At 39.4% G+C, this 23,694-nt stretch overlaps 1 protein-coding gene across 1 annotated transcript in view; it reads right to left on the reverse strand.

Moving 5' to 3' along the window:
• Positions 1 to 7,453: 7,453 nt before the first annotated feature.
• Positions 7,454 to 23,694, reverse strand: part of LOC127555916 (coiled-coil domain-containing protein 50-like) — a 53,088-nt gene continuing 36,847 nt past the window's right edge. Inside the window, exons 8-11 of the mRNA XM_051988646.1 lie at positions 19,439 to 19,570; positions 12,715 to 12,815; positions 11,566 to 11,663; positions 7,454 to 10,224 (exon numbers count right to left, since the gene is read on the reverse strand). Of these exons, the coding sequence (XP_051844606.1) occupies positions 10,085 to 10,224; positions 11,566 to 11,663; positions 12,715 to 12,815; positions 19,439 to 19,570 (471 nt within the window). The 3' untranslated portion in view covers positions 7,454 to 10,084. The remainder of the gene's footprint in view (positions 10,225 to 11,565; positions 11,664 to 12,714; positions 12,816 to 19,438; positions 19,571 to 23,694) is intronic.

Below are 23,694 nucleotides of genomic sequence, written 5' to 3' on the forward strand. Positions count from 1 at the left end.
AGCTGCTTTCCCAATATATAAGAATAACTTTAAAAAAACACTGTATAGTATCTAGCTTAGAATCCCAGATACACATAGGACTCCTAAGGTGGAAGGATCTCTGTGGTCATCTCATCCAGCCTGTATCTGAGCAAGGATATTTTCTACAACAAACATAATAATAGATTCTTAGAATTTCACATGCAGACCACAAACATTTCTATAAGGTCTTTGACTCCTCCCTTGAGAGAATAACCCAAAGTTATTCATTCTACTTTAGGGGTTCTCAATCTTGTCTGTGTCATGGATCCCTTTGACAATGTAATGGTCCCCTTCTTTACATAATGTTCTTCAATGCATAAAATAAACTACATTAAAGTCAATCCTATTAAAAATTTATTCCAACTGAGGAAGTGATCAGGTCTAGTTTACATTCTTAATAGTGTTTAGGATTAGAAGGAATTTTGCTCCCAAGAGAACCAGTTATTCTTTTTCCTTGGCTTCCATTCTAGTTGGTCAAGGCCAATCTGTCCAGCTCTTCCCTTTAGTCATTTCTATTGGAGTGACTCTTCCTTTAGTCATCACCCTCACTCTGCCCCTACAGGGATGAAGATGAAGACTAGGGCTCTTAAACCCACCAGAAATAATAGAAGGTAAGTTGTCCGATACCGTTGCTTCTGGGGTGTTTTTTCCCATTTCTACTTACTATCTCTTTCCGTCAGAAAACTAGTAGTTGATCTTTCCCATATAGTCCTAGATCAGTGGTTCTCAAAGTGTGGTACAGTGAATCCTGGAGGGTCTCAGAAATCCTTTCAGAGGGTCTACAAATTCAAAATTAGTTTTTTTTCTGTTTATGATAAATATCTATTATGTAACCCATATAAACAAAAACTCTTTGGACATATTCTCAATAGTTGTTAATACCATAAAGATACTGAGAAAAAGAGTTTGAGAACCACTGGTCTAGATTAATTTGATTTTTTTTCCTTAAGACCACAACCAGAAAAGAGTCTAATAATTAGAGAATCTCTAGTTCCTTCCATATGTCATTGAATAATGATAGTCTAGGAATTAGCTGCTTTTAATCCTGCTCCTCCTAGGACACACATACAATGAACAAAATCTCTTGGAAAAACCGGCTTTTTGATTTGGTATTTTTTTCTTTTCTGAGAACACACGGCAAATATACAAAACAAATAGATGCTTAAAATAATAATAATGATAACTAACATTTATTGGGCATGTTAAAGTTTCTAAAGCACTCCACACATTTTAAATCATTTGAAATGAGAAATATAGGCTCAACCCAAGCTTGAGTGAGGAATGGATTGGGATAGGGTTTTTGTAAGCTTTGTTCTTAGCTCCTACATTGGTTCTGGGTAACCCCAAGTCTTCCAACGAGTCTTTTTCTATACCCAAGGCAGGGTAGGAGCAGCAAAAACAATGGCAGTGGGGGCTCAGCACACCCACTTGCTTGGATGTTCTGATTCTTTCCCACACCCCTCGGGTGCTTTTCTCATCCTCTGAGAGCTTGTGCCCTTCACTCTTCTCATGAAACCTCAATTCTCTTGCCAAATAAGACTATCTTTCCACATACCTCAGGACTTTGGCCAGAGTATAGTGGGAATTCCTTGTCCCGTCCTGCAGCATCTGTCTCAGCTGCGGCCCCATTCCAATTCCTTGAGTTTGCATGGGTTTTCCAGGGAGCAACAGTGGAGTGTTTACGCTTGCAGAGACGGGCACTTGTGTAGTCACAAAAATCCTAAATAGCAGACACAGCCTCCTAAGACAGATGGACAGCATGATACACCTCAGACACTATGGAACATCTTGTGGTAACGATACGTAGTTTTGTTGACACCGATACGACCCACACGAAGGAAACCACAGATCTTTTGAAGTTCTGAGTATTTCTATTGCACCAATATCATCTTCCTTTTCCTCTTGGTGAAATTATCTGTTCTCAAAAGACACAGACCAGAAGACCTAGGTTAGAATCTTGCCTTTAATAATTACTTCTGACATGACCATGGGGAGATCACCTTTCTGAATATCAGTTCCTCCATCTATGCAATCGGGACAAGAGTGTTTGAATTACCTGTTTTACGGGGCTGGGAGAAAAGGCTGTTCAGAGGCAGCTCAGTATGGTTGACAGGATGCTAGATTTGAAGACCAAATTCTGCCTCAGACACGAGTTAGCTGTGTGATCCTAGGCAAGTTACTTCATAAACCTCAACTTCCCCAGCTATAAAACCGGGATAATAATACCTCCCAGGGTTGTTGTGAGGTTCAAATGAGATAATGTATATAAAGTGCCCTGCAAATGCTAAAATACTATAAAATGTGAGTTATAATTATTGCTATTATTATAATCCTCAAAGCCACACTATAAATCTGACTTGTTAAGTTTGCACAAGAGGACAAAGTCCAGATTACTTAGCCTGGCTTCCAAAGCCCCTTAGCATTTAGCTCCAAATTTCTTACTTTCTTTCTTTCTTTCTTTCTTTCTTTCTTTCTTTCTTTCTTTCTTTCTTTCTTTCTTTCTTTCTTTCTTTCTTTCTTTCTTTCTTCTTCCTTCCTTCCTTTCTTCCTTTCTTTCTTTCTTTCTTCCTTCCTTCCTTCCTTTCTTCCTTTCTTTCTTCCTTTCTTCCTTCCTTCCTTCTTTTTTCTTTTTTCTTTCTTTGTTCCTTCCTTCCTTCCTTCCTGCCTCCCTCTCTCCCTCCCTCTCTTTTTTTCTTTCTTTTTTCCTTCTTCCTTCCTTCTTTCTTTCTTTCTTTCTTCCTTCCTTCCTTCTTTCCTTCTTTCTTTCCTTCTTCCTTCCTTTTTTCCTCTCTTTCTTTCTTTCTTTCTTTCTTCCTTGTTTCTTTCTTTCTTTCTTCCTTCCTTCCTTCTTTCCTTCTTTCTTTCCTTCTTCCTTCCTTCCTTCCTTCCTCTCTTTCTTTCTTTCTTTCTTCCTTGTTTCTTTCTTTCTTTCTTCCTTCCTTCCTTCTTTCCTTCTTTCTTTCCTTCTTCCTTCCTTCCTTCCTCTCTTTCTTTCTTTCTTTCTTCCTTCTTTCTTTCTTTTTCTCTCTTTCTTTCTTTCTTTCTTTCTTTCTTTCTTTTTTCTTTCTTCCTTCCTTCCTCTCTTTCTTTCTTTCCTTCTTTCTTTTTTCCATCTTTCTTTCTTCCTTTCTTTCTTTCTTCTTTCTTTCTTCCTTCCTTCCTTCCTCTCTTTCTTTCTTTCTTTCTTTCTTTTTTCTTTCTTTCTTTCTTTCTTTCTTTCTTTCTTTCTTTCTTTCTCTCTTTCTTCCCCTCCCTCCCTCTTTTCCTTCTCTCCCTCCCTCTCTCCTTCTTTCCTTCCTCCTTCCCTTCCTCCCTCCCTTACTTCCTTCTTTCCTCCCTCTCTTCTTTCCTTCCTCTCTCATTCTTCCTTCCTTCTTTTTTCTCTTTCACTTCCTTTTTCTAGTTTTCTCTTCTCTTTTTCTTTCTTACTTTCCCTCTTTCTCTTTTTCTCTGCCTCTCAATCTCCCTGTCTCTCTCTTCTTTCCTGAGGAATTCTGTTGTGTGTTTTTTGTGGGTCTCTTTAAAAACTTCAGATATTGAGAAAGTTCCTAAGGCTCTTTGGCGCTCCCCTCTATTTATACTCCCGTCTCCAAACTCACAGCCCCAATCCCCACACAGTTGGCTCTACTTTCAAAGGCTGGCAGTTCTCAAGAACAATGTTTTTAGAGCTAAATTTCCGGTCTGCTTTACAAAGATGGTAGTTGTATTTGCAGAACTCATACCAAGTTGGGAAGCCCATTTATGTGACTGAAGTCACCTGTAGACCACCCCAGCATAAAAGGCATTCTCCTATAGAATGAGACTGCAGATCCTTTCAGCCTTGACGTAGTTCCCCTATAGAAACCTCCACCCAGTTGGAGTCAACAATGGGCATGAAAGAGAGTAGTCAGTATTTTTTTTTTGCCTCGAGCATCAATTTATATTGCCACATCTCTATTCCTCACCCTCACTCCTACTCCATGTCAGATTTCATAGGGATTTTCCCCAGTAGTTGTTTGGGAAAATAAACCACAATAAAACATTCAGGGTTTTGGTACAGAATCCAAAGACCTTCATGAACTGTGACATAATTAGCCATGATTCTGCTTTACTAGCCTGCACCCAGGTCACTGGGCAAACACCCCATGGCAAGAGGCTCCAAATGGAGAACCCAAAGAAGCTCCCCAATGAGTAACCATGGCAGAGGGATATTCCAGGCTCAGAAGGCCTCAGGCACTGAGGGAACTTCCAGGATGAAAGGGCCACTGAGTCACAATGACAAAGACCAAAGCTTCAGAAGCACATCTAGGGAGACTGTCTCATTCCCAGCTTGAGTCAAAGTGCTTTGGGCCCATCTGGAATCTCCTCCGAGAAAGTCACAGCCCACCACTTTTGCCTTAGGTTTGAGTACTGCCTCTTCATCTCTCCTGCTCCCAGACTTGTTCCTTCTTTTATCCCTAAAAGAACAGAGAAATAAAAGACCCCCAAAGCTTGGGGATCTTGATTTCCTCCAGAAGCCTCGGAGGCTGCAACATTATGGTAGCTGGACTAGAAATAGGCCTTGACCATGATTCTGGACGATGGCTTTTGTCATAATTCAGCTACCTTTTCATCCTGGAAGTCCCCTCAGAGTCTGGGGCTTTCTGAGCCTGGAATATCCCTCTCCAATGTTTGCCTCTTTTTCCCACTAGTGAATTTCTTTTGGGTTCTCCATGGCCCAAGATGGCCATGCTTCAATTCCTGGAGGGAGAGGATAAGAAAATATTTCCTGAGCTGAGCCTTGAAGGAAAATATAGCTTCTAATAGATAGAAATGGGGAGGGACAGCATGGCAGAATAGTTTAGACAAATCCACAGGGATGGCAGAAGAAATGTTCAGTGAAGGGAATGCTACATTTCCTCCAAGGCAGGGGAAGGAGTAATTTTTTTTTTTATCCAAGAAAGCCTTGTTTGCCCTTGTCCCCAAAGACCTATTTTTCCTTTCTTCCTAACGTCCCTCTTTCTGACCACCCTTCCAGTCACTTCACTTCTCAGACTTGGGATTACCCTTGGGTTCTTTCTTCCCAGATTATACCATTTCCTTGGGTTTCAGTTTCTTCCTCTATGAACTGAAGAGTTTAGGCTCTATGAACTCTAAGGTTCCTTCTAGCTCAAATTTTGATCCCTTGACCTCCATGCTATCCTTCCCTGATTGATAGCCACCCAACCAATTGCTGAGTGTTTCCCTTCCTCAGAGACTGCTAAACAAAATCTGGATGATCACCGAATTGGAGATCCTTAGAGGAAAATGTCCAAACCCCTCATTCTGCAGATGGGAAAACTGAGGTCTAGAAATCAAGAGTTTTACTCGTCACATAAGTGGCAAGAGGTAGGGTTGGGATTCAAACCAGGCTTGACAGCTTGTCAGATATGTATTTGAGATAATAACTATTTAGGTGCTTCTTAGACTAAGTGGTTTTTGAGGTCCCCACCAGATACAGAATTCCAGAATTTCTTGACTGGAAGACCAGTTCTCTATGTACCATGGTGCATTGTCATGAAGACTTCTTTGAGTCTCAATTTCCTCATCCAGTAAATATGGCAGGTTATATCAAACCATCTCAAAAATTCCCTTCCAGCTCCATCATCCTAGACAGCTCAAAACCCAGCGTGGATCAAACGCTACTTGTACAAGGCATTGGCAATACTTTGTGCATTTCTCCTAAGGTACAACTATATGGGAAGGAGAGGTGTGGAGGGAGAGGAATCTTTTCATTTTGTAAATCATCTCCAAAAGGTCCCCTCTGTGACTGACATTCCATGATTCATTCTAAGAAGCTAATGGCAGTAATGGATTGCTAAAGGGCACATGAATCATAGAATAAAGTGCCTATGACAAATCCTAAAACTTCAGAGTAAGAAAGTATCTTGGAAATCATCTCTTCCAACATCTTCCTGAATGGAGAAACAGGGACAGAAAGACCCAGGGAACTGGCCCGTAAGCCCTCATCAAATTAGGATCAGAGATGTAACTGAATTTATTTCCCATCCTAGTAGAGCTTTTGTCTTTCCAGCCTTCAACATTTTCTCTTTACCCCTTTCTGAATGTTATCTTGACAACACAGCATTTCAATGATACAACAAATAATATGTTTATCTTCATGTTTAAAAAAATTGCTAACCAAGAGAACATTGTACACGGCAACAACAAGATTGTTCAATGATCAATTCTGATGGACGTGGCTCTTTTCAACAATGAGGTGATTCAGGGCAATTCCAAGAGACTGGTGATGGAGAGAGAAATCTGCATCCAGAGAGAGGGCTGTGGGATCTGAATGTGAATCACAATATAGTATTTTCATTTTTTTTTGTTGTTGATTGCTTGCATTTTGTTTTCTTTTTCATTTTTCCCTTTTTGATTTGATTTTTCTTACGCAGCATGATAAATTATGGGAATATGTATAGAAGAAGTAAATATGTTTAACATATATTGGACTGCTTATCATCTAGGGGAGAGGATAAGGGGAAGGGAAGGAGAAAAAAATTTGGAACACAAAATTTTACAAAGCTGAATGTTGAAAATTATCTATGCATATATTTTGAAAAGAAAAAGCTAAAAAAAAAAAAATTTAAAAAGTTGCTAAATCAGGCCATTGTGGTGATAGCAGAAATAACATGTCAAACTAAAATTAAGGAACAGAAACTTCTTCTGATACTTTAAAAATAGAGCAACCTCACCCAGATCTAATTTTTTTTTAGATTTGTTTTTTGTCTTAGTGAAAAGAGCAAATGGATTTGACGTATATCTGAAGCTTCTAAATTAAAACTTGTAAAATCAGGAGTGCTATTTAATAGTGCAAAGGAAACAGACCTTCCTCCTTTCTAGACAGAAGGGACTACATATGTGGAATGTGACATACACCGGTCCAATGAGGTCCCTGTGACTTTTTTAAAAAATGCTTTTTTTGTTACAAAGAAGAATTAAGCAGAGGTTAGGGTGGAATAAAGGGGAAATTTGATATTATTGTTCAGTCATTTTTCAGTAATATCTGACTCTTCGTGCCCCCATTTGGGGTTTTCTTGGCACAGATACTGGAGTAGTTTGCCATTTCCTCCTCCAGCTAATTTTATAGATGAGGAACTAAGGGAAATGGTATGTTAAGTGACTTGCCCAGAGTCTCATAGGTAATAAGTGAGGAGAGATTTAAAAATGTTTGTTGGAGTGATCTGGCTAGTTCCATCTTGATTAGGCTATATTTAGTTCATGGTACAAACCCATATTAAAATTAATGTTTCATGTTCAGGCACTTTATCAAAAGACTCCTGACTCCAGGCCTGGCATTCGACCCACCTAACAGCCCCAAAGCGGAAATAACTGTGGGATTGATGTAAAGAGCAACAATTAAAAAATACCTTATAGAGTGAAAAATTGTCGATTTTATGATTGTCAAAGAATTTCAAGAGTAAACACCATCTCTCTTTCCAACACATTTATTTTAAGGAGGAAGACAATAGGACCATTGGAAAACATTCAAGAAGTTTAAAACATTACTAGCACCTTTTCTAAAGGCAATGCAGGACTACAAACCATCGAGATGAAGGAGAGACACATGCTACTGGACAGAACAAGTTTATATGTTCAAAATAAAATCTTTTCATACTGTTTTATGTTACCCATGTCAAAGGCAATCAATCATCCAGGTATATCTTGAGAGATACATCTTACTCCATGCAAATATTATGCTAAATTTTGGGGCTCTGTGCATCATATATTTCAGCTTATACTTCCCAGTAGACCTCCTGAAACTCTTTCATTTTTAGGGAATAGCTCCTGGAAGAATCTTGTGATTAAAAAAAAATCCTGTGTATTTCTATGACATATCTCCTTTTAATGATCTCCTCTTAAAGGAGATATGCCATATGATGTTTGTTACTACAGTCCAAAGAAAATCAGATTTTTTATAAAGCACTAAGATTCTGGTCAAGTTTCTAGACTCAGGCTTCTTACTAAGGCCCCTGGAAGCCATTTCTCCCTTCCTCACTTTAGGCTCAGTTTTCTTTTAAGGATCAATTTTCTTTACATGAACTTCTCATCTTCCTAATTCTTTGTTTTCTTCCTCGATTTCTCATGAATCTACTTCTCTGTGCACAGGATAGACTACATAGTTATCCCTACTACCTCGTGATATCGCCCATTTATAGATTGGCATAAGAAATTAAATGGGAATTTTGGGGGAAGTTTTATAGAAGCTGCAAACAACACGCAAAGGCCAGCAAATGACACAGAACCTATGACCTAAAACTCAACCCAAAATTTACAATAAGATACTGTAAGCACCCCACAAAAGAAAAAGGAAAAATTCAAACTTCTTCTCTGGTACAAAGGGAAGGTCAAAAAAATTTTATGGGGATTTTCCAGATCATGAAGTCAATGGATCACTAAATCTTAATTTGCTTAGGGGTGCCATGTCTCAAAACCATCCCACCCGCAATGAGGAATTACCATATTCCTCTCACAGAAAGCAAACTTCTTAAGGTCAGGCAGGAACTGTATTTGTCTGTTATTATTCTGCCTTTGTATCCCCTCAGGCCGATATATTGCCTCTGCACATAGCATTGTCTTAAAAATATTTCTTGGATTGACTCGGCTAGTTCCATCTTGATTAAACTATACTTTGTTCATAATGTAAACCTATATTAACCTTATTGTTCCACGTCCAGGCATTTTCTCAAATTGAAGAGACACATTTGAGCGCTCAACTTCCTATTTGTTTTAGACAAAATTTCTTCAACTGAATTGTGATTCATTCTACTTCTGGTAATAGGAAATTTGAAGTCCAGTGAGCCAGAAAATAGATTTATTGAAGCGAATACACTTTTGGGAAATCAGGAGGACCTGAATTCAAATTGACCTTAGACACTGATACTTAAGAGCTGTGTGACCCTGGGTAAGTCACTTAAATTGGAAGAAGAAGGAGGAGGAAGAGGAGGAGGAAGAGGAAAAGGAAAAAAACTGATTTCAAATGGATTTGTCTTTCTTCTGACCCAGTCAGAAATAAAACACAGAATAGATTAATGAGTGTCAGTGGTTTTATAAGGTGCAATGGGTGTCAGTGGTTTTATAAGGTGCAATGGTTAGTCCCCATATTTTTTTAAGGAAAGAGCCCATTTATTATTTAAACTGTTGTAGCCCTTTTACACAGTGGGTAACTAATAAATACTCATTGGTTTGAAGGATATTTGATAGAAAAGTCCATTGGGCAGAGTACAAGGCCACCCACCGCTCCAAGGACTTCCTTAGAGTTTCCATATTTTCAGTGACTTCTTCCTATAGACTAGACTAATTTGCCCTGAAATAGATCCAGAGCTTCCCATTCACTTTGGAGTTCAATGCTAGAAGGGAGAGAGAAAAGTGCCATTTTTTGTGCAGTATTTCAGTGGAAGAAACCTAGAAGAAGTTTCTTTCAGTTAAGTCCTCTCTCGGGCACTGGGATGGTTTCAATTCCATCTGATTTATGAAATCCTCCCTCTGTCACCTCTAGTCATATAAATCTAAGATCTAGAACTGCTTGATTTTTGACATTTTTCAAGCAAATGTGTCACAGATAAAACAACCAAAAAGATGACATCTTTAAGAACAACAATAATAATAACAAATAGCACTTACATATAATGCTTTAAGGATCTTGTTTGATCTTCACAATAATTCCCAAAAGGTAGGTGCTATAATGATCCCCATTTAATAGAGGGGGAAACTGAGGCAGGTAGGAGTGAAATGATTTGCCCAGAATCACACAGCTAAGAGGTGTCTGGGGCTGGATTTGAAATCAGATTTCCCTGACTCCAGGTCCAGTACTCCATCCACTGAGCCATTAACTGCCTCTTTAGTCATCAAAAACATTTTGCAAACACACACACACAAAATAATTTAGCAATCAAGGTGTCCTAATATGGCCAAGAGGCAGGAAGCCATTGAAGGACATGGTAAAGGAGTTTCTGTGGTCCAGGATTTTATCTGACATCAAGTTTAACTAAGTTTCCCTTTGCGGGGACATCGAGGAGGGGAAGGAGGAGAGGATGGAGTGGGGGCAGCGAGAAGCTCTATCTCATTGCTGCTTGCAAGCTTCTTTCTTATCTTTGGTTTTCTGGCGTCCCGACTGACGCTTGGTTGGGGAGATGAAGGCTGCTTCGGCGATTTCCTCGTTGTATTCAAAAAGACCCTCTACCGGCACTGTATGAGCAAGAGCTAAGAGCAGAAAAGGAGAAATAATGAATGTAGACGAATTAGTCAATGGCCAAGAATGTGCTACAGAAAAATGGCTGAGAAAATGTGGAATATTTTTTAAATTGCCTTTTGTATATAGTGGGTAGAGGGACAGCCTTGGAGTTAAGAAGTCCACCTACTATGTCAGGCATTGTGCTAAGTACCAGGGTACAAAGAAAGGGAAAAAAAAAAAAAAACAGCTCAAGGAGCTCACAATCTAATGGGGGAAGATAGTAATGAGAATAGTGAACATGTATATGGTGGGAGAGTAGATAAAGTACCAAATCTGAATCCAGGAAGACTCATATTTCTTGAATTCAGATACTTTCTAGCTGTGTGATCCTGGGCAAGTTATCTCAACTGCTTGCCTCAGTTTCCCCATCTGTAAAATGAACTGAGGAAAGAAATGGCAAGCTGCTCCAGTACCTTTGCCAAGAAAATCCCAAAAGGGTCACAAGGACTCAAACACAATTGAAATGACTAAACAACATGTAAAGAGTGTGGGATTATTTAAATAAAAATAATAGAAAATTACAGGAACGAAATAACTAACACATTGATATAAAATTAGTAAAAAAAAAATCAATTCAAAAGTCACTTTAACTAAGTGATCATTAAGGTCGAGTTTGCCTTGAGAGAAGATGGAAATACAAAGATAAAATGAAAAATAATCCTTTTCCTTAAAGGACATTTTACTTATTTACTTGTTTACATCTTATACAGACTGTGAATAGTTAGAATGTTTGTTTAGTTAAGAAAGGAGGAACGCATTTAACAACTAGAGCACTGAAAATGTTTCCAAGATAAGAAGTGACATATGGACTGAACCTTGGAGAAAGTTAAAGATTCTTGGAAGCTGAAGTGAGGGAAGCAAGCCTTCCAGATGTAGGGGAGAGCCTGGGCAAAGGCAAGCAGGGGGGAGTCGTGTGTTCTCCTTCAGGAGAACTTGCATAGTGTCTCTCTGGTTGCCTGTAAAAAGTTCCCAGTTCAGGGAAAAAGAACAAACAGGTCACTTGGGCAGAAATAAAGAGTAGATGTAGGGAAATAACGTATAAAAAGATTGGAAAGGAAGCCCAGAGCCAAGTTGTAACAGGCTGGAAATGTTCCCGACTTAGAGCTTTGCAAAGATGGAGGTCACGTAGCATAGTACGGGATGCTCAGTTCCTGAAGGTTTTCAGAAGATGCCAGATTGACACTTGCCAGGGATGCTCTCATCGGTTTTGAGGAGGTTAGACCAAGTGGGTCCCCAGGACCCATTCAAGGATGTGTGTTGAATTCTGGGCTGTGGATTATTTAACCGAATGCAGCAGAAAAAGCCTATACCTTGGGAACTGACAGCAGGTACATCCACAGGTGGGTCTGTCCCATTTGATTTAAATGTTGGATCCAATTCTTCAGCAATATTCCGAGAAAACAGCTGCCTGCAAAAGTGTTTAATAGAATAGCAGATGTTATTAATTGAAAGAGGTTTTTTTTTTCTATTAGGATATTGATTTGTGGGATTTTTATTGTTGAGAATTGGCTGGAAATGCAGGTTGGAAGTGCAGAAACCATTTATGGACCTGGCTTTAGTGCTGATTGTCATGAAGCTTTAATTTCCTCTGTTTATATGACTTTCCAAAGAAGAAAGGAAGGAAGAAAGAAAAGAAAGGAGGAAGGGAAGGAAGGAGGGAGGGAGGAAGACAGAGGGAGGAAAGGAAGGAAGGAGAGAAAAAGAAAGAGAGGAAGGAAGGGAGGAAATGAAGAAGGGAAAAAATAGAGGGAGGGCTGAAGGAAAAGGTAATTAACTTCTGTTTTTAAGACCTTCCAAGGAAGGAAAAGAGGAGGGAAGAGAGAAAGGAGAGAGAAAGAGAGGGAGGGAGGAAAGGAGGGAAAGAAGAAGGTAGGAAAGAAAGAAGGAAAAAGAGAGGGAGAGCAGAAAGAAGAAATAATATTAACTTCTTCTGGTTTTATGACCTTCCAGAGAAGGAAGGAAGAAGGGAAGAAAAAGAAAAGAGTGTGGGAAGAAGTAAGTCATTCTCTAAGAGAGAGGGAGGAAAGGAGAGAAAGAGAGAGATGGAGGAAAGGAGGGAGGAGGAAGACAGGAAAGAAAAAAGGAAAAAAAGGGAAGGAAGACAGAAAAAAGTAATATTAACTTCCTCTAGTTTTATGACCTTCCAAAGAAGGAAGGAAGAAGGGAGTAAGAAAGAAAGGAAAGGAGGAAGAAAGAGAGCGAGGAAGGGAGGAAAAGAGGGACAGAAGGAAGGAAGGAAGGAGGAAGAAAAAAAGGGAAAAGGGGGGAAAAAATCTTTTTTTCTGGTTTTGAAATAGATTACAAAGGAATATGGTAACTTGGAGCAGATTTTTCCCTACCATAGGAGCACAAAAATGTATTTCAAACCCCCTCCCCCACCCCACCCCCGACATAGAAAATGAGTCCATGAATGAGTCAGGAGGAAGAAATGTGAGGCTGGTTTGAAGCAGGTCACCTACTTTGTACTGTGTGCCCCGGATTCTTGGGCTGGGAAGTCAGAACAGTCTGGAGGTGGATCTCGAGCAAGGGGCACAACCTCAGAGTCCAGGAGTACTGGAGTCTGTCAAAAAAAGCAAAAGATGCTTGTGATGGAATCAAATCCTGGCCTTTGCTGTCTTCATTGCAATCGATTAAAAAGCCCCCTTAGTGTTAATTTATAAAATTATATAATTCAGAGAGGAAACTCTGGGTATGATTCCCACTCAGGCACTTTTAAGTTGTGGGATCCTGAGCTAGTTGGTTTATCTGATCTCCTCTGCTGTTTGTGTATCCAAATATCTGATTCCGGGTCCAGAGCGCTTTCCCATTGTTTCAGACCACTTCTCTGTGTCTCAATTATTCCATATGAGACCCTTTATCCGCCAACTCAAGACATTTGCCCTTGGCTGTCCCCAAGCCTAGAATACCCTTTTTCCTCATCTCTCCTAGCTTTCTTCAAGTCCCAGATAAAATCCTGGCTTTTCCCCAACACCCTTTATGCCAGTGCCTCCCCTTTGCTGACACTTTCCAATTTACCCTGTATAAATCTAGTTTTTGAGTGGTCTTCCCTGGTAGACAACTGCTGAATTCCTGAAGAGCAGGGCCTTTTACCTTTCTTTGTAACTTCAGAACTTGGCAGAATACCTGGCATCTAATGGGCACCAAATACATTTTTGTTGACTCTCTTTGTTCAACTATATATATTTATTATAAGGGTCCCCTTCTTCCATTGGAGTGGGTAGAAGGGAAGGGAGAGAAATAGCAATTTTTGTTAAATGAAAAAACAACAAAATTTGATTATAAAATGTATCCTCACACAAATAATTCAGTGAAGAAATGGTAGGGATTTGCCCCTCCCTACCCCGGCACTTCCATCCCGCACTATCTAGGGGAAATGCTGATAATTACGATAAGAAGCACTGAAGGAGAAATTTGTCGGTAATGTTACTGTAAATGAACATCCAGAATCTGGAGAAGTCATTCAGCGAAGGGTGGTCAGGGGAGTAACATGAGCCAATCTCTTGTCAGATGGGGCTGGCTAAACAAGGAAGGTTCATGCATCTTAAGTGCTTGGGACTCATTAAAGCTCAAGTGAGTATTTCCTTTCAATGAGTAGAAAAATTCCTTTTCTCTCTTGTCACAAATATAAAAACATCATAGCTTGTGTAGTTTAACCATTTGGGGATCTGCTGCTTAGCTTGGACTCGCTCATTCATGAAATAAATTGAAAAAGGCACCTTTCCCCTCCTCCACCTTCATAGAAGACTTTGTAGAGCTGGAAGGGACCATTGTATCCAACCAATCAGTCCATTTTGCAGATAAGGAAACTGAGGCACAGGGAAGGAAAATAACCTGTCCAAGATCACATAGATAGCCAGCATTCAAATTCACATCTGATGATTTCAACTTCAGTGCTGTCACTCCTATCCTAATTCCTTTCATTCTTAAACTGTTGGTTTATTATTTGGCTTTCCCCCCCTCTTCTTCTAGCTTTAAGGAAGTGGTTTACTTCTGTATTTGATTAAGCCACAGGCCTGAAAAAGTTATGTCTAAGAGAATTTGTTTTCCCTAGATATATCTACAGACAGTTATTCAATTTAATTTTCAAGAAGTAATACTGCTTTTTTGATAAGGGCAAGGCTTGTTACAAACCATGAAGTATGGGAGCCACAAATTTGGTTAATGAGTAAAAGTTACAAAAGAAAAACAGGAACATAGGGTGAGTCATTTTTCCCCAAAGAGTGCCAGTCAACAGTCAATCAAAGCCGATTAAAAAGCCTCCTTCGTGTTAATTTATAAAATTAAATAATTCCTTTTTATTACAACATTCCAAAATCAGATCAGGAACCGATCTCAGTGGCTGACCCATAGCCGAAAAGAACAGCCCTGTAGTATGCTTGACTGTGGCCATCCACTCCAGTGTAATACCTCCAAAGTGGGAGGTCTCACTACCCCATTCCACTCCAGGGCAGTCCTAAGCATTAGGAACCTGGACATGAAGCCTGTATTTGCCCCTTTAACATTATTACCCATTGCTTCTGGGTCAAGCCGAGCAAAATGAATTCCCCCCACCGCCACACTTGATTCTATATCCTCCACTGATTCCCTATTATTTTTATTTTTAATAATTTTAAATTAAAATATTTAAATAAATAATTTGTTAAACTTTAACAAATTTTTTTAAATTTAAAATTTTTATTTTTCCTGTTTGGCTTTTAAAGCCCTGCATAAGTTGATCCTTCCCTACCCTTTCGAATCTTCTTAACTTTGTTCTTCTCTACCTCCTATCTAATCCAGTGATGCTGTTATCTGCACAGGACACTCTGGTTCCCAATTCTGAACTATCCCCCATGTCTGGAACCCTTCCCTCCCAGATTCTTCTTTTTTTTCCTGATTTTCTTGACTTCCTTCAAAGTTCAGCCTAAAGCCCCACTTTCTGCCACAAGCCTTTCCCATTCTTCCTTAATCTTACTGTCTTTCTTCTGAGACCATCTCCAATTTCTCTGGTAAATATCTTATTTATATATGGTGGTTTGCATGTTGTTTCCCCAGATAGATTCTAGTCTTTGGCCTTTTTTTCCTGATCCTCAGGGCTTAGCATATTACCTGGCACATAGTAGGTGCTTAATAAGTATTTACTGATGGATTGCTTAATCCTTTTACAGAAGACTCAAATTGAAAGATAATTATCAGGTTCTCTGAATAGTCTTGTTCTTCTTGAATTGAGGTTAATACCCCTAATTCCTAAAATTATGAACTAGTGACCCTTCACCACCCTGGTAGCCCTAGCCTGGATGGTCTCCATTTTATCCATGGTTCCTAGCCTGTGATGCGCAGCACATAACTCGGCATTCCAGAAACAGGGCTTTCTACGCCTAAAAGCAATGCATTTTGTGGCAGTTAGGCAGTGGGTAGGAGGATATCAACTCAGCCATTTAATCTCTTTGAGCCTCAGTGTCCTTATCTGTACAATAGAAGAACTGGAGTTCATAGCCTTTTAGATACTTTTGAACTCTGGATCTATGATTCTGTGATCATGGAGACATGTTCGCGGTACAATAAATAGAGAGGAAGAGGAGTTCAAATCTAGTCTCAGACACTTGACATTACTAGCTGTGTGACCCTGGGAAAGTGATTTAACCCCAAGTGCCTCAGCAAAAAATAAACAAATAAGACCCCCAAACACCTAGAGAACCATGAGAAAATATTTGCAAAGTGTTTAGCACAGTGCCTGGCGCATAGTAGGTACTATATACGTGTTAGCTATTATTAGCTATAACAATGATTGTTATTACTCCTGGGATCAATGCAGTTTAAAGTTCCATTCAGTTATTCTGTTTGCCACCTCACTCTACTGAGTCAGAATCAACTGGAATGTGTTAAGAAAATATTCATATATCCCTTAAAATGATTAATGTGATTTGGAAACCACTCCCTAACTCCCTGAGTGGAGATGTGGCTGCATTTGAAATTCTCATACCTTTTTCTGGGGGAAGGTCTCACTTTCTAATGGAAACTTCAGTAGATCTGAAGCACACCTTTACCCATGGCCCTGATGAGTTCCTCCGGTGGGCGGATACCCCACAGTAGAAAGGAAGTAAACATTTCCACTTGTGGGTGGAGGAGCACAGATACCATGGCTAAGGTAGGTGGGCACGTTGAGGGGGGCTTAAGGATCCTCAACTACATTAACTAGGAATAAAAATCAGATTGAAACTGATCATTTTAATAAAGTCTCTAAAAATAGCATGACTGGTTTTGGAACCATTTAAAAAAAATGTTCCTATGACTATCAGCTTCAGCATCACCAGGCAGAAATCTTAAAGGGATGGAGAGTTCTTTAGAAAGAAAGGAGGATTCACAGGATACTATGATAATAATTTAGATTATACTCACACACTTATGTGTGTGTATATACATATATAATAATTTAAATTTATATAAATAATTTAAATATAAATATAGATAATTTATATATATATATATAATTTAAAGCTAGAATGCTTTTAATAGAAAGCTAGAATTTAAAGCTAGACTCCTTAGGAGTCATTGAATCCAACTTCCTTACTTGTCAGGTGAGGAGATCCAGAGCTAGAAGGTGAGTGTTTTGGTCAAGATCACCCAGGTAAGTAAGTAAAGTGAGTAAAGTCTGGATTTGGACCTCCCCAGCCTCTGATTCCAGGCTCAGAGCTCTTTTCATCCATCCGTAACTATCTTTCCCAAATAAGGACTTCTCTATTGCCCACAAATGACCAATGGATGTGCCCATTTCCTTCATCCTAAGTGACCAGTCCCAAACAGAAGGAATAATTTTCATGTGCCTGTGACTTCAAGGATAAAAATATGAGATGGGATGGCCCAGTAAAGAGAGAGCAAGATTTGTCATTTTACTTGTCTTGGCCAAGTCATTTAATCCTCCATTGCTCAGGACACACTGTGACCTGCTGGTAGAGGGAATTTTCCTACAGAGAAATCACAAATATTTCATCTCTGCTCTATTACTGACCACCTGGGTGAGCTTGGGCAGCTTTTCTGGACCTCAGCTTCCTTTTCTTTACATGAGGAGGTTGGTTTCTAAGCTTACTTAGTTATTATCTATCAGTGGATGGAATGCAGGACATGAGTGTCAAATCCAGCTTTGAGACACTTATTAGATCTGTGACCATGAGAAAATCACTTAACCACTGCCTGCCTCAGTTTCCTCATCTGTAAAAGAGCACCCACCCTCCAGGGTTGTTGTGAGAATCGAATCAAATAACATTTGTAAAGAACTTGGCACAGTAGGCGGTACTTAAGAAATATTTGTTTAAAAATAAAATTAAGAAAAAAAAATCTAGCCAATGGCCCTCTTTCAACAGTTCAGGGCAGGGAGGCTTTAACTTCTTCACAGTCACAAAATAAGAAGCAGTGTCTGTCTCACCTGGTCCAGCCTTTTCCAAAAGGAAGGCTGAGATGTTGGGCAGAGGGCTCAACCAGGACCAGGAGGACTCGGCTTCAACCCCTACCTGGGACATTTCCTGTCTGAGATAAACATGCTTCTCAGTCTCCTTGCTCAAGTAAGAGGAGGTGGATCAGGCTCCTTACAAACTAATTTTTGTTATTCAGTCACGTCTGACTCTTTGTGATCTCATATGGGATTTTCTGGGCAAAGTTACTGGAGTCTTTTGCTATTTCCTTCTCTAGCTCATTTTTACAGATGAGGAAACTGAGGCAAATAAGTGATATAACTTGTCCAGTGTCTGAGGCTGGATTTGAACGCAGATCCTCCTCATTCCACTGCACTACCTTGCTACTCCTACTCTTAATGCTCATCTTTATGTACCCGAATTCCAGTCAAATTGCTGTGATTCCCTGAATATGGCAGTCTATTTTCTGTCTCCAAACTTTTGCACAGGCAAAATCCCTGGTCTGGAATGCACTTCATTTTTCATCCAGACTTTACAGAATTCTCTGCTTCCTTCACAAACTTCCTGAAGAAAACCATCCTAATCTCCCCCCATAGAGAGTGTTTTATTCAAAAAACTGACTTTATACCTGCTCTGAGTACATTTCATATTTAACTTCCTATTCACGAGCTGTTTTCCATCAGTAGGATGCCCTTGAAACCAAAGACAGGTTCCTTTTTGCCTTGGTACCCAACATGGTGCCATAATGGGCCCCTAACCAATTGAATGAAAGTACAAAGAGCCCAGCTGGCTTTTAAAGCCCTTAGTGTCTTTTTCCCTTCCTACTTCTCGTCTTCCTATGGCTCACAGCTTCTAAGTATCCTGTCATCTGGGGACACTGGTCTCTTTTGTCATCCTTGTACGGGACACTTTATCTCTGGACTGGGAATATTCTCATTGGCTGTCCGCCCCCACTCTTGGACCCCTTTCCTTCCTCCTCTCTTCCTTTGGGCTCCCCTCAAGCCCCAACCATAATCCCACCTTTTACTAGAAGCCTTTTCCATTACTCTTTAAACTTAATGTCTTCAATTTCAATAGACTTGGGATGGAAAATGCCATCTGCATATGGAGACCGAATGTGGATTGAAGCATAACATTTTCACCATTTTTATTTTGTTTATTTATTTTTTTTCTCATATTTTTCCCCCCGATTCAGTCTGATTTTTCTTGCCTAACATAACAAATGTGGAAAAATAGTTTAAAAGATTGCACATATTTAATCTGTATCAGATTACTTGATGTCTTGGGGAGGGGGAAGATAAGGAAGGGAGGGAGAAAAATTTGGAACACAAAGTCTTACAAAAATAAATGATGAAAACTATCAATGCATGTATTTGGAAAAATAAAATACTATTGAGAAAAAAATAAACTTAGTGCCTTCAATGCAAATCCCTTAAAGTGAGGGATTTGGTTTTTGTTCTCTCCTCAACATCTAATGTGATAAGTGTTTAACAAATGATAAATTGATTTAATTTTTTAAAAATCCCTTTGAGATTAGCTCCAACTTATCCTGTATGTGTATTGTATGTACATAATTGTTTGCATATCGCCTCTCCCATTAGATTCACAAATTCTGGTGATCAGGGACAGTCTTTTGCCATTCTTTGTGTTTCCGATGCTCAGTGAAGGGCCTGGTATGTAGTAAGTGATTAATAAATGCTTACTGACTTGATTTTATCTACTGGTTCTGTTTTCTTGGGTGAATGCCAGAGATTTGGAAGAGGACTGAAGATCTCGAAAGAAAAACACTGTGACCCACCTTCTTGCTCCTGCTCTGCCTTTGTTCAGAGAAACTGAGGCTTCCGCTTCTGCTTTCCCTTCTTAGCTCCCATTCCCGAACCTCTCTCTGATGGTACTTCAGCTCTTGATCTTGCATGTACCTGGCAATCTCCTGGGGAAAAAAAAGAGATCAAAGGCAAAGGGATCAGAGACAAAAAAAAGAACTTCTTGTTGTTAAGTCATTTCACTCACATCTCACTCTCTGAGAAAACCCAGTTGGGGTTTTCTTGGCAAAGATGCTGCAGTGATTTGTCACTGTCTTCATATCATTTTATAGATGAGGAAACTGAGGTAAGTGACCCGCCCAGGGTCATTCAGCTAATAAAAGTCTGAGGCTGAATTTGAATTAGGTCCTTTTGACTCCAAGGCTGACACTCTACTCACTCTACCCACTGTGCCATCTAGTTGCCCTAAGAATAGCCTCAGGAGCCACCTATTCCAATCTCTTCACTTGACAAAGAAACTGAAGTGAAAAGACAGTGAAGAGCATATGGAGCGATTTTTCCAATGTCACAGAGCTGGGATTTGAACTTGGATCCTCTCACTCCCAGTCTAGGATTCTTTCCATTAAATTCTTTCCACTGTCTATATACCTTTTCCTCCAACTTGGAGCTGTTAACCATCTGACTTAAAAATATACATTAAGACTTCCTGAGACCCACATAGGCAGGCTTTATAAACCTCATTCTGTTAGCCCATTTCAATGTTTTCTTTGTGTTGCCTTCCCTACCTGTATTGAGTTCAGTCTATGCTGTCATTGACTTATGGAATTCTCAGTGTAGAAAACCTCTACTGATTCAGATCAGCAATTTGTCTGTAATTTAGAATCTCAAGGATTGCTTAGGCTACTGAGAGGTTAAATCATAATGAAGATCAGGTCTGGCTCTAGTAGGTTCATTAACAGAATGCCTTTTCTTTTCATCTTCTTTCTCCCTTCCTCCCTTCCTCCCTTCCTTCCTTCCTTCCTTTCTTCCTTCCTTTCTCCTTTTCTTCCTTCCTTCCTTCCTTCCTTCCTTCCTTCCTTCCTTCCTTCCTTCCTTCTTTCCTTCCTTTCTCCCTTCCTTCTTTCCTTCCTTCCTTCCTTCCTTTCTTCTTCTGTCCTTCCTTCTTTCCTTTCTCCTTCCTTCCTTCCTCCCTTCCTTCTTTCCTTTCTTCCTTACCTCACTCTTTCCTTTCTTCCTTCTTTCCTTTTTTGTATTGAATCTCCAGGTATATTTTGTTTTGACACAATCCTTAGATGGATTTATGTCATCAAGGTGATTATTCCCCCTTAATGTAGATTCCTTCCTGTCTAGCCTGTCCCACTCTTGTCCTCATCCTCTAAGGTGAAGATTTTCACTTGGAAACATATTGGAAAGTATTTGTTGTATCTTCTTTAAATAATGCAATAGATATTTCCCAACAAATAGACAAAAAAAAACCTTTATAAAGTACATTGATTAAAGAGAAATAGGCTGCTGCTCAATTATATTCAACAAGCACTTGTTAAGTTTCTCTTCTGTAGATTCTGGGTATGACTCGTTGCCCTCAGAGAGCTGACATCCCACCAGTGCCTTTGTACTGGTCTTCCTCCATGCCTGGAATGCACTCCCTCTTCACCTGCCCCTTATAGAACGTCTTTTTTCCCTCAAGACTCAGCTCAAGCACCACGTATATGCTACATGGAGCCTTTTCTGATCCCCCAGTTATAGGATCATCTCCTTGTACAGTGCAGGAATAGCTTTAACTGTAAAATGGGGATGATAATAGTAACTGTCTCCCAGGACTGTCGCAAAGATCAAATGAGAGAGTAGTTGTAAAGAGCTTAGCATGGAGACAATTGCTATGTTAGTTGTCATTATTGTTGATGTTAATGCTGATTGAGTCTTCCTAGGTTGAAGATGGCTGGTTCATCCCACTTGAATCCATGCTGGCAAATTGAGGGGGTCCCCAGGGTGGTTCCCCATGCAACTACTACTTTTACTCTATGGACCCTAAAGGTAATCCTTGTGGATAATCATTACTAACAATACAATATCTCACATAGTTCCCAGCAGTGTACTTTCATGAATAAATCAGTACTATTTCTCAATCTTAACCATGACATTTATTGAAAATATAAAGCAAACATAATTTTTGTATGCAATTTTACCCACACACCTCAATTACATTCTCTTATCAGTGCACTCAGAGTCCATTCAAAGAGTGGACCCCAGGAGGACCTGAGTTCAAATCTGGTCTCAGACACTTAATACTTTCTAGTTGTATGATCCTGGGCAAGTCACTTAACTCCAATTGCCGCAGCAAAATAAATAAATAAATAAATAGAGAGTGGATACCTATGTGAATTCCCAGGGTTACTAAAATAAAAATATAGGGAACAAGTGGCCAGGGCAGCTCATAACTCTTGTAGGCTTCAGTTTTTGTTATCTCGAGTCTTTCCATAAAAGCTCTGTCTTGAAGAAATATCTATACTTCCAAGTCTAGCTGATCCATTCTGTGTTTGACTAACATCTCAATGGGCATGATTTCTCAGCCTGTCTGGTTGATCTTCTCCTTCAAAGCAGACCCGCTTTTCAGTAGCAGTGGTGCTATCCATCACTTCCACTTTCAGACTTAGCTGATGCCTTTAGCTGAGATAGAGCTTTATTATAGAGTTTTGCAAAACTATCTACAATTCTTTTCTTTTGCAAGATTCCTTTCTTTTCTTAACATAGTACCTGGCACACAGTAGGTATTTATCAATAATTTTCCCTTCGCTTCTCTTTCGCTTCCTCCCTTCCTTCCTCTTACCAACAACAGGTAAAAGAGAATTGTCTTATATTTTCTTATCTGCAAAGAATCAGAGTATATTTTGTTTTCTTCTTCTTCTTTTTCTTCTCCTCCTCCTCCTCCTCCTTCTTCTTCTATTTCTTCTTCTTTTTCTCTTTTTCTTCCATTTCTATTTTCTCTTCCACTTCTTCTTCCTCCTCCACTTCTTCCTCCCTCACCTTGTCTTTCTCCTCCTCCACCTTCTCTCTCTTCTTCTTGTTCTTGTTCTTGTTCTTCTCCTTCTTCTCACCAAGTCACAATAAATATATAAACTCTTATAATGTAATATCAGAGAAATTGAGGCAAGATAGAGATTAGAGAGTTTTTAATACTTTATTTGGGTTTCTGAGAGGGAGAGATAGTCTGGAGGCAGAGCAGAATCCATTCTGCCTTCAGGGCTGAATTGGACTTTGTCTCAAAGAATGCCATATCAAATATGAGATTCCAATGATTTGTATATGACTCCAAATGATCAGGGGAGATAAAGGCAAGGGGTGCAGTCCGAACACTGGTAAAAGATGGGAATTTCCAGGACAGGATCATCAGTTTGGTTCTGACAGGTTGGGGGTAGGATCATAAATTCTGATAAATTGGGAGTGAAGGGGGTAGTCACTAGAGACAGAAACTCTGGAACTTAAGAGATATGTAAGCGTGTCTCTAAGTAATTTATCTGCAATTTATGGCTCTATGGAATGCCAATGGTCAGGGCTCCCAGCCCTAATTATTTCAATCCTAATGGTTAGGAAGTGGGGGGTGGCAACCAGGGAGATTGAGGCAGAACAATTCAAAGAACTGAGGCAGAACAACTTAGGGAAACTGAGGCAGAACAATAAAAGGAAACAATAACATAAGTACATAAATAAATAAAAACCCTTTGGCACCTAGCACAGTGCCTAGAACATAGCAGGTGTTTACAAATGACTGTTGAATGATTAACTATTAAAAAGAGAAATTTGTAAATCAGCCTAGAAAGATAGCATGGAGCAAGATTGGTTTTAAGTGCTAAACAAAGAGTTTTTATTGATGGTCAATAGAGAACCTTAAATCTTGAAGCAAAAAAATGACCTGATCAGATCTGTTTCTGTTGACTGCTGGGAAAGAGGGTTGTGAATTTTAATTTTGGGCACAATACCAACAATACAAAAAACTGTATTTGGCTCTAGATTACTGCCTCTAGAAGTTATTTTTATGTTGTTGTGGTCACTGGGTATATGGTTCTTTTGGTTCTGCTTTACTTCATGTAAGTCTTCCATGTTTCTCTAAATCTTTCTATTCTTCATTTCTTAGAGTCTAATAATCTATAACTTCCATTTGAGAAAAATAGGCTGTGGTTCTTATTTAGTCATGATGGTGGTTGAAGATATTCATGCTAAAACATCCTTTAATGGCGACTTAAGCAGTAAATAATTAAATAATGTTATGAATTGCAGATTAATTACTGTAAGG

The sequence above is a fragment of the Antechinus flavipes genome, chromosome 3, assembly GCF_016432865.1.
Source record: "Antechinus flavipes isolate AdamAnt ecotype Samford, QLD, Australia chromosome 3, AdamAnt_v2, whole genome shotgun sequence".
Taxonomy (NCBI): domain Eukaryota; kingdom Metazoa; phylum Chordata; class Mammalia; order Dasyuromorphia; family Dasyuridae; genus Antechinus; species Antechinus flavipes.